We start from the raw sequence: 11,611 nt of genomic DNA on the forward strand, positions 1-11,611 counted from the left end.
TACCATAAGATCCTATAAACATCAGTTTAGCAAATTATGAAAAAGTTACATAAAATGTTGTATATTATGACAGATATATAAATACTCAGAGAACTGGAAAGAAGTGAAAATACTTATGTCACAAAAATTAGTGCTATCTACATAAAGCATTTCTATATACCTCTTCAAATTTTTCAAACTGATTTCAAAAAACCATCTCACTGATTTTAAGCTAACTTCATAAAGACTGTAAGAAAATTTTAATAGGCCTCCAAAAACTAATCCAGGAAACAGTAATACACTAATACCAGAGCCAGGGCCAATGTTTGAAATGCTGAATCAGTACTTGTACTTATCAAAGACTATGAAAACTGTAAGAAACCTTAACAATCTAGCTTCTAATCTTGACTGCTTTTTTTTTTTTTTTTTTAGAATTAAATCATTTATTGATTGTACATGAAATGGATCATGAACAGCTTCAATCCCACCTATCACTGTATCTGGTATCAAGATTCAATTTAGGTATACAGGGTGCATCAATATTCATTTTTTCAGTCAATTTATTTATTTATTATTTTTAATTTTTCTATTTTCCTGGCTTTATTTTATTGATTGCACATTGTAAATAAATTATTTACAAACTTAAATGAATATAGTAATAAAAATTCCCCAAAATAAAAATGAATAAGTATTTACAGATCAGTCATATAATAGTTCACTCTGTGTCAAAATCAATAAACTTATATTCATATTTTTTCTAATTTTTATTTATTTATTTTTTTGTCCTGTCAGAGGTGAATATTCTATTGGCATCTAAATACTGTGTTTGAATTCAACTAAACATCTAACACTGTCTAGCAGTCTATATTAGTGGATTATCCTCAGAAGTTATTGACTTGAGCCTTTTACAGCTCATCATATTAATATGGATTTACTTTATATACCTCATTTTTATACTTTGTACTGGATGGTTAAAACCAAGATATAGCAAGACCTATATACCCAGAAATGTAACTTTGTATCTGACAAGGTCAGCCAAGTGCTCTCAGAATTTATCCTGTCGCCCTGTACCACCTTTTGTACATCCTTTTGTCAGTGTCTGACAGGAGGATGTTGACTGCTTATTTTTGTTGATGAATAAATAAGAATACACAGGATCACCATCTTAGTTATTTTTCTGTTCCTGCTGGCACAAAAGAGCAAAATAGCAAGAGCATAACTACATGAGGCTTTGGGGAGACTACACACAAACTGTAACACCATCTAAAACATTGTCCTCTGAGTTCCTATTTAGAAATAACAAAAAGCCTCTGCAAAATGTAGACTGAAGTAACTATATCAATTTTGCTACTTTCTAACTCAATGATTTGGAGTACACTATTTTCCTCTGAATTTCAATTCCCGCTATTGTAAAATCAGGTTGGTGCCTGGCCCATTTCAAGTTTTCTACTCTTAGTGCTTTGGTGGTCACTGAGAGAGCAGGACGAGGCCGGTATTAATTTCGCAAAATCCCTATGCAGTTGCTGCTGGTCTGTTAAATAAGTTGTTTCTGCCTGCGTGAGGCTCACTGCACAACTTTTTTGCAAAAAGCCCAGGGCCAGCTCTTCACGACGGTGACACGATTGCCATCTGGTGGCAGCAAACTCAGATACAGGTCCCACTCAGAGAAGTTCAAGGACCTCTCCCAGAGAGCGGGAATTGGTGGGTTTCACTCCAGATGGTAAAACGTTAAAAAGTGGACAGGTGCAACATACGGTCAACACCCTAGTTGTGGGTGGAGTAGCTGCAGCTAACAAAGGCGCCCCCACGTTTTAGATTTCCTCATGCGCCGGTACTCCCACCCCCAAAGGCTTTCTGTCTGATGCTTCCAATTCTTTGGCTTTTCTTTTTCTGTGCGCTAACACACGTTCAACAGCTGGATTCATCGTCTGCAGATCCTTCTCGCCCACCTTCTGTTTTTATGCCTTCGTAAACTGAGGTCCGGAGATATGAAGAAAGCACCCTGGGCGCCCAAGACAGCCGGAGGCAGGGCCCGTCCCGGGACCCGAGTCCCGACTCCTGTTCGAACCCCGCGCGCCGCACATCTGGAGCACAACAGTCTCCAGGGGACACCCGAATCTCTTTCACTAGCAGACCGGCATCTAACTTCCGGGAAAGGCTAGGCTGAGCCAGCTCTACAGCTGGCAGGGTGGACCTAGCCAGGCTTCCCGGCCCAGTCCCCGGGTCTCAAACGACATGGGACGCCCCCAATCCACTATGCGGGGATGACCGTGCCTCTGCGGCGGCGGCAGAGCATCACCCAGTGGCGCGGGACTCAGGGCCCCGCGTCCGACACTTACGCTCGGCCAGCATCGACATGTCGCCAAGTCTACTGCTTGCAGGTCTCCGAACTGGCGCGACTGTGGTGCCAGGGTTAGGACTAGGGAAGAGAGCTGTAGCGCGGAACCCACACGCCTGAAGAACCGGGGAGGCGGAGGCGCCTGCTGATGACGTCAGGGCGCGCGACCCGTTTCCGACCACGCGGCGGCGAGGGGCGGAGCCCTTGCCGCGACAGAGGCGTGGCCACCCAGCGGGGCGGAGAGAAGCGTGGTAGTTCATTGGCTGGGGCTTCCGGGCATGCGCCCTGCCCTCAAGCGGCTGCCAATCTAAGCCAGGTAAGAAAAAAGGTAGAAGACAGCCTTTGGGGTGATCAGTGTCCTCTGAAAGGTGTACACAGAGTTGGAGCAACTCTGCTTGAAGGGAAAACGTAGCATTATGATGTCTTGTTTTCTTCAGGCTCTGCCCCGCCAGGAACGGACTGGTAATAGTGTGTATAGATCTGATATCTTTCTATTGTTGTATAGAAGCAGGAACAAACCAGTTAAGCAGATAACTAATTTTGCGAAAACATCGTCTTTCCTCAAATAATGTGATATGAAGACACGCTTTTAACTTCTCCACTGCAACACGTGCATTAAATTGTACCTTTATCAGGCCGGGGAGATTGCTCAGCAGAATAAACGCTTCCCTGGCAAGAGCAAGGGCCTGAATTCAATCCCCGGTTCCGCCAAAAAAAAAAAAAAAGAGAGAGTGAGAGTGAGAGTGAGAGTGAGAGACAGGAAAAAAAAAAAGAGAGAGTGAGAGTGAGAGTGAGAGTGAGAGACAGAGAGAGAGAGAGAGAGAGAGAGAGAGAGAGAGAGAGAGAGAGAGGAAGAAGAAGAGGAAGAAGAAATTTTGCCTTTATGATAGCTATCTCTGTATTCATATCTGCACCTAGCCCAACTTTGAGTATGGTAGGGGCTCCAATAGATGTTTACAACTTTTAATTAAAGTGTATGTGTCTCCAGGGGCGCTGTAATGAGATTGTAGCAGTGAAAAGCTCAGGAAAACTGTAGGGAATTGTTTTTGGACGGGTGTCTCTCAGGTGAATTTCAGGTGACAGCACACACAAGTTTTCCCTGCATAAGCAGGAGGTGAACAGAGCCTGCCTGCCCTGATGCTCACAGAAGCTATGCAAAGTTGTTGTTGTTTTTAAATAAAACTCTCCCTTTAGAGGTCTAGAGTAACAAGATAACTTCTTTTATTTCAGAAAAGTTAGAAGGAACACCAAAGAGTATTTACTGTCAGGAACTACTCGGAAACAAAGAGGTGAGGAAGTGCAAGTTAATGCCACTTTCCATGGGGAACAGCTAAGATTAAAATAGGGATTTGGACTTAGGAAGGCAAGATCATGAATGTTTTAGGATAACTAGGAGATCTGTTTGATTACCCGTGAACATGAAGGCAGTTAGACACAGAAGTTAGTGAATTAGTTTGCCAAGTCCCACATATTTTGGTCCATGACTCAGGAAGATAAATGTGGTCAGAAAGGCTGAGGTAGAAATATGTGTTGCTGCTGCTGCTGCTGCTGCTGCTCCAAGTGACCAGTGATCAGAACTGTGGAGGACCACCTGAGCAACTCTCCTTCAAAGCAGAGCAGTCGTCTCCATTGTGGCTGGGCCTGACCCTCTATCCATGTATTGATATGTACAGAGCTGGCTAAGACTTTTCTTTATCCATTCAATTGGCTTTAAGCAATGCATGCTGGTCTAACCAAGGTGCTGGTGATAGTCTTTGAAGGTGGCACGCATGTTTCCCTGGTAACCCCCACCTGCTGCTCTTTAATACGAGTCTGGTCGAGAAGGAACGGAAAGCTAGTGCTCCATGCTGTCGCCTGCGATCAAGCCACAAGTTAGAGGCCATGACTTCCTGGGGTTTGAAAGATTACACCTCAGAGCTGAAGCAGCAGACCTCAAAACATTAGATACTATCTCAATTGTGTAGTGCAGATTATTCTCTGCATATCCTTGAGTAAATACAGGCCTCCTACTAGCCCAGCTCACAGTATTCACCTACCTCCTGCCATTCTCAGTCAGTCATCCTTAAGCCACTCCTCCTTCATGGCTGAATAAAACCCGGGTTCAGCCCTGGGTCGAAGCCTTTCTTCCGGATAGCCATCACCGTGGCTGGATTTAGGACTCCTTGACTCCCCGTAACTATAAATATGTTTTAGTGTCTGTATTCTCACCATGGTTTGCACTGGAAGTGGTAGATTGGAATTAACTTGATGGGATTCCAATAACTTATCCATGGGATTACAAATATAAACTTCCAGGACTGAGATGAGGACCAAAAAGTGCTCCCTATTTTTAGTGCTCAACATGGGGTATAGAAGGTGGCCTTTTTTTTTTTGAACCATGGATTGAACAACTCAGGCCCTTGAACTTGCCAGGCAAGCACTTATTCTACTGAGCTATCTCCCCAGCTCCTTGTGGGGTGTAGAAGGGATGAGTGACTTTCTCAATAAGAACTAGACTGAGATAGACTGGTGACACCTCTCTCTCTCTCTCTCTCTCTCTCTCTCTCTCTCTCTCTCTCTCCACACACACACACATACACACACAAAAAATGCTCTGTAAGAAGCCATAAAGGAATGTTGTAGAAAGATTTTGCATTTAGGTGAATCCAAAGTTTGTTCCAGCTCCAGCATCCTCTATGTCTATGAAATATTGATGAGGATTATAGAAATGTTACTTATTTTTAAAAAAAGAGAGCTGGGCAGGGCAGCCAAATAGCTCAGTGGATTAAAGCACCTGCAAGCAGGCACAGGAGCCAGGGGTTCCATCCCCAGTACTGCTGTGCCGGCCCTGCCCCTGGGGTGCACTAAGATGGCAGAGGAGACTGGGCGTGGTGGCACACACATGTAATCCCAGCTCTTGGGAGGCTGTAAACATGCGAATCACTATGAGTGAGATCTAGTAGTGAGACCCTGAACACCCTGCAGACCATTCCCTAAAAAAAAAAAAAAAAAAAAAAAAAAAAAAAAAAAACCCAGAAAACAAACCAGAGTGGGAGTGTGTCAGTTAAATTTCCCTTACTTCTCAGAGTCAGCAGCCCAATAAAATATGAGCACTATAATGGTGGCCAGAAAACCTGAGAACCTAAATCCAACTCCAGGCTTGGCAGTGTGACCTTGAGCAAGTCAAGTTGCCTCTTTTGTTTTGTTTTGTTTTTTAATTTTTAATTTTTTAATTTTTTTTGTGTGTGTGTGGCCAGCTCAGCCCACCAGGGGGCGGGGCTGGCTGGCATGTGGTGCTGGGGGATTGAACCGCGGTCCCTGTGCTTTGCTAAGCTTGTTCTAAGTTGGTGCTTTAGACCACTGAGCCATCTCACCAGCCCAAGTTGCCTCTTTTGGCATCAGCATTGCAATCTATAAAAAAAGGAGTTGGATGGTATTTGAGGTGGTTTCTGTGTACAAAATCTTTCAGAGAATTACTTTAATCCAAAACTCACAACCCAGTAGTTTGACCACTAGAGGAATATAGCATCAGAATTCACAGCTTAGATTTGGAAACAAGACTTTCTGGGTTCAGATGTTAGCTCTGTCACTCACCAGGTTTGCTGATCTTCTGTGTACTGGGCTGAGTGCTTCTCTCCTCTATGCAGCTATTCTTCATCTGTAAGATAGGAAGAACAGTGCCTACTGTGTAGCATTGTTACAGCAAGTCACCAGATGCTACCTGTTACATTCTAAGAATGGCATCTTGCACATAGATAGCACTCAGTCATCATAATATCAAGTAAGGTGGAAGTAAGGGTGATTATGCCAGCAATTCTTTATCGTTTCAAGCATATACTAGGAGCCAGGGTTACAAAGGTGGACAGGAATAATCATGTCCCCTGCTGTCATAGTTTCCATTTTAGCAGGGAAGATGATGTGAATCAACCATATGCATAAATGTAATGAGTGCTATAAAGAAGTGATTTGTGTGGCTAGAAAAGAACATAAAATAGACAAAAATTAGGGAGCATGTTTATGTAGATGTGAATTGGAGCCACCGGCCATGATATGAGTAGTCAAAAGGGAAGTGACATTGGAGCTCAGAGCAGAAGGCACACCCCAGCCAGGAAAAGCACGAAGACTGTGGGACTCCTGAAGACGAGGCTGGCCTGGGAGTCTTCCTCTAGGTCTGAAAAATTTTGTGACATCACACTATAGGCATCAGAAAAGGGTTGTGAAAATCTGTAAAACTCAATCCTCAAAAATCATGCCCGCAGATCCAAATAAACATTGTGAGTTCAGAGGACACATCTGATTTCCTCAGTCTTAGCACTTAGGTTTATTGCCCTAACTGAACCTTCCCAACCTTTGAATGAGACAGTGACAATTTAGTTTCTCATATCCTGTGATATTTTCAGGGGCAGCTGGTAGAGGGGAGAGTGGTGTAGCTGGGGAGGGAGAGGCCTGCAGAGAGAAGGAATAAAAGCAGAGTGGAGGGTGGGTAGTGACAGTACAAATGGGATGGTGACTGACTGAGTCACTCTCGAGCCTTCCAGACCTGACTGCTGGTGGAGGCTTCGTGCCTCAACAGTGCACAAGGCAGTAGACACCCTGGAACCAGCTAAGGAGGCTTTCAATGCTCCGCTGTGGACACCCAGGACACCAGGACCCCTTTTATAGTGCTTTGTTTCTGGCTTCTGGTGCTCTCTGAGTAAGCAGCCTAGAGCCCAGGAAACTGCTGGTGGAGTCTGTCCCCACCACGAGGGGCTTCCTGGGTGTGGCAATTAGTTAGGGATTCAAATATGGCTCTGGTGCTACATTTGTGTCCCCACTCTGCTTCTTCATCTGCTGTCCTAGGAGGTTGCTCTGAGCACTCAGAGCCGACACTCGGATACCTGAGAGTCACAGCAATCTAATGCTGTGTGTGGCCACTGCTCAAAGCCTAATCTTCTCCGTCCCTGTTCTCCATACCCTGCTTTCGTCTTCCTCTGCACTACCAGCTCTTGAGCCTGGGCAGCTGACTCAGTAAATGTCCTGTGTCTTGGTGTCTCCATCCACTGGAGAGATGGTACCTGCCTCAAGGGCCCTAGCCATGCTCTAGTGAAGATGGGTGACTTCCCCAAAATTTATGTTGGAACCTAATCCCCAAAAGGAGGGTATTTGGGAGTACTTAGGTCATGAAGGAGCAGCCTTTAGGAACAGAATGAATGCCCTAGTAAGAGACCACAGAGGGCTCCTGCTTCCCAGCTGCCGCCATGTGAGGACCCTGAGAGCTAGGAAGTGGGCGCCCACAGGACACAGCCCTGCCAGCACCTTGAGCTGAGACCTGCAGCCTCCAAAACGGTGAGCCATACGTTTCTATCTTTATGAGACTCTTCACCTAGTTTGTGTATTCTGCAACAGCAACCCAAAGTGACTGAGACAATATATAGGGTTTAGAACAGTGACACATGTAATTATAGATGGTGCTCAGCAGGGGGGAATTCAGGAACTGGTCTGTGGGTACATACATGCACACAGTTTTGGGCTTTGTTGTTGCTGTTGGTGTTTTATTTTATGGGTCCTAAAGTGATTTCAATATAGTAATAGGCAGACAGTGATTCACAGGGACATGGGCGAGGACCTCTGAGCAGAGAACTCCTCAGAGTGGTACCTGTTGAGTCACTAGGTGATGGAGAAGCTGGCAGAGAAACCATGACCACGAAGCACAAACACAGAGAAGAGGGACTAGTTGATAGAAAGCCCTGTAAGTCCTGTAGCGCACTGGTGACTCACAGAGTTAATTTAGATAGAGCCCTTTTAGAAAACTATGTCCTGAGGAATAGTGTTAAGTCAATAAAATCATTTATTTGCGAAACTGTAGCTACCTTGTTTTTTTTTTAATGCACTTTAAGAAAAAGTATGTATAACAGTATACATATATACTTAATATAGGCATGGAAAATGTGGGGAGAATATCTCAGACCATAAAACTCATTTTCAGCAAAGTGAGAAATGAAATTATAACTTTTACAGCATGCATTTCTATGGTCGAAATTATTAAGCAATAACATGACATGTTTCTTTATCATATGAGAATAGTTTAAATATATCTACCTACCTATTAATATGAGAAGGAGCCACACTCCCTTGGAATTTGTGGCTGTGTATGGGCTGGACAGACAGAAGCGTCTTACCTGGACATTTAATTCATCTGATTCCCTCAGTAGAAGGCATTCTGGAAACCTACTGTAGGCACCAACTTGTTGGCAACCACCTGGCCCCTTTAGGCCCCCTTGGGAGCCATGAAAATGCAGATGCACTAGACATGGTAGGCAGTGGCAAATCCAAGCCGAAACCCACAATTCTGCACCCAGAACTCTCCCACACTCTTCTCGGAGTGAAGACTCCTCGATAAGACGCCAGGAGCCGCTGCATCCCCAGGGTTCCCCTGGTCTCAGTGCGCTCACCCCTCGCCACTCCGGGCACTGGCTGCTGCTGGCTGCATCACATTCTGCTTTCTCCATTTTCTTTCCTCTCCCTTCGCCGTCGCTTTCCCCGCAGATGTTCAATCCTAACCACTGCCTGTGCTGCGTGCTTTCTCTTCTTACAGCCTCACACCTTTCAAGGGCTTTCTTTGGCCTGATTTCAGTCTTTTCTGCCTCCAGATGCCCCCCAGGACCTCACACTCTCCTGTGTCCTCTATGGTTGTGGATCCTGCCTCAGCAGCAGCCAGGGCCCTCTCTGCCTTAGGGACTCTGTTTCCCAGAATCCTGTGCCTGGGACCAGCCCTGCCATCCTTAATGGAACCCAACAGGATTCTGGGGAGAACCCACTGTACTCAGTGTGTCCCTTTTTGTTCTGCGGAGGGAGTGTTTTGGGACACTGATGCTCTATGAGTATCTGATGTAGCTACCTGGCTGTGGGAAGAGAAGAGTATGTGAGTCCCAGGCCCAAGGCTCTCCAGGCCAAAAACTCAGGCAGCCGCAGCCCCCCGCCCCACCAAGGTGGAGAGACTGAAAGCCTCTGGCCAAGCAGAACCATGTGCTTGACCACAAATGATAAATGACAGAAGATGGAGCAGACAGGACCACTGTGACTTAGGTCCACTCTAAACAAGTCATCCACAGAGCACAGTGCCTACAATCAAATCTTTTTTATCCTTCTCTGCCTCCGTCTATATCACAAAGCCAGGGTGAATGCTACCATGTGTCCTTAAGAAAGGACACATGGTAGTATTTCCTTCACTATGCTGGTTCAGGGTTAAGACAAGGTGACAAGGCTTTGCCAAGGTTTTGGGGTCCTCCCCAGACAATCGCTAGAGAACACCAAGGATCAGCCACAAGGTGACACTGACTGACTGTTCTTGAATCACAGCATCAGCCACCTTAGACAGCCTCTGTCCATCTTTGTTTGAAAATACCCTTGAGAGGAGCTAGTATTATCATTCACTTGCCTCTGCTTGTGGAAAATTTAGGAGCCAATCTAGAGGCCAAGCCAGAAGAGGAAGTGTGCGGCCAACGAGGAAGTATGAACTCAGGTCTTAGGATGGTTGGAGTGCAGCAGGAAACTTGCTCCTCTCTTGATTTTGTGTACAACAGAAACTGGCCTCCTACATTAATCTTTTGAGCTTCTAAATTAATCTTCATGGAAATAAGGGACAACTGAAAGAGAACCGGAGGTCATCAGTGTGAACTTCACATCGTATGCAAATAATCTCTGCTGCTGAAAACTCAAGTCCTGGTCCCAGCTGGACTGCGGTCTTAGCAGTTTGCTTCATCTGTGCCTTACACCGTTGTCCCTCTTTCAGTTCTGATGTTGGCGGACCCGTGAGCCAGTGCCACCCACGAGCCACATGAACTTGACTAAGCTCAGGGTGCCTCTCTGTCAGTGAGCCCCGTGTGCTGCTCGCAGGGGAAAGAAGCCGGGTCAAGACAGTTGCTTATACACCAGAGGTGAAAGGAAAGATGCCACACTTTAGAGGGAGAGAAGGAGCGAGGGAGGAAGGGAAGGAGAACAAGAGAATAGAGGATGTCCCGCAGGCCTGGGGTGTCTAGCTAGGACGCTTGCCCAGGGGCTGTGCTGGGTGTTGGGGTTCTCGCTGGCAGTCTTGCATTGCCTGAGTGACGCAAATGTCCCTGCAGTTCCCTCGTTTAGCTACAACGATTATGTACCGCAGTCCTTCCCACAATTCCCATGGCCCGTGAACCCAGAGCCCCAAATTTGTCTTTAAACTTTACTCAGAAAATCAGACTGGCTTTTGTATGAATGTCTGTGCCCACCCATGTCCTGCCCAGATTCATGTACTAAAACCCTAAGCCCCAAGGTATTACTTAGGTCACAAGGCTGGAGCCCTCAGGAGTTCAATTAGTGCCCTCATGAAAGAGCAATAAGGAGTTCCCTGCCCATTCTACCACATGACGCCACAGCAGGAGACCTCACCAGAAACCAATCTGGTAGTAGTTCACTCTCGTCCCACCCTTCAGAGCTGTGAGAAATAAGTCTCTGTTGTTTCTAGGTCACGTGGTCTATGGTATTTTGTTATAGCAGCTCAAATGGACTAACACAGCCAAAGTACACATCAACACAGAGTAAGAGTCTGAAATTCTGGGCTTATGTTCTCTAACAGCAAAATCCCAGTAAAGGGTCTTCTATCCTTGTCTCTGATCCAAACACACAGTACAGTGAGGACTCTCAGTGCAGGAAGGGTCTTAGTTTAAGGTGCTCATATCTTTTTTTGTTTGAGTCCAACTCCTTGGAAGCAGCCGAGCCTGCTGCAAGCTAAGGGTGGTGCATCAGTTTGGGACTGAGGGCTCTAAAGGGGGCTTTCCATTTTCCCTGGTGATCACATCCCCAGATTTGGGCCTTCCTAGGACTAAAGAGATACTGGTAACTGAAGCGCTTCGGAAGCACTGGTTTAGGACTTGAAATGACCTGTTAATCAGCTCCCTGTCCGGAGTCAAGGAAGAAATCAAAGATTGACTGGGTGGTGTCAGGAGGCAAAGCAGGCTCCCTCTGCTGTGCTCCTCCACAGAAAGCCAATCCTGCACTGTGGGTGCTGCCCAGAGGGGGAGTGCAGGGCGGAGACAGCTGTAGAAGCTGCAGGTGTAGAAGACAGGAAGAAGGGGGACACAGAGGGAGGTGGAGCAAATGGCCGGCTGTCATCAGCGAGTGGCACTCATCCGTATCACGCCTCCATCTGATCAAAGCACGCCCGCCATGCCACATCAGGCATCCTCCTGAGGCCCATGCTGACACGGTTCCTTCAGGTCGTGTCCTCTCCTAGCCTCCCAAATGGCAGTTTGGAAATGGATTCTGTTTCTGCATGCAGCGAAGGGAATAGTGTCTAGGGCT

The 11,611-nt window shown here is 46.1% G+C and overlaps 1 protein-coding gene across 1 annotated transcript in view; it reads right to left on the reverse strand.

Moving 5' to 3' along the window:
- Positions 1-2,468, reverse strand: part of Pinx1 (PIN2/TERF1 interacting telomerase inhibitor 1) — a 78,290-nt gene extending 75,822 nt beyond the window's left edge. The window contains exon 1 of the mRNA XM_004630757.2: positions 2,319-2,468. Within this exon, the coding sequence (XP_004630814.1) occupies positions 2,319-2,337 (19 nt within the window). The 5' untranslated portion in view covers positions 2,338-2,468. The remainder of the gene's footprint in view (positions 1-2,318) is intronic.
- Between the last annotated feature and the right edge of the window lie 9,143 nt (positions 2,469-11,611).

This window comes from Octodon degus, unplaced genomic scaffold, assembly GCF_000260255.1.
Source record: "Octodon degus isolate 3935 unplaced genomic scaffold, OctDeg1.0 scaffold00036, whole genome shotgun sequence".
Lineage (NCBI taxonomy): Eukaryota > Metazoa > Chordata > Mammalia > Rodentia > Octodontidae > Octodon > Octodon degus.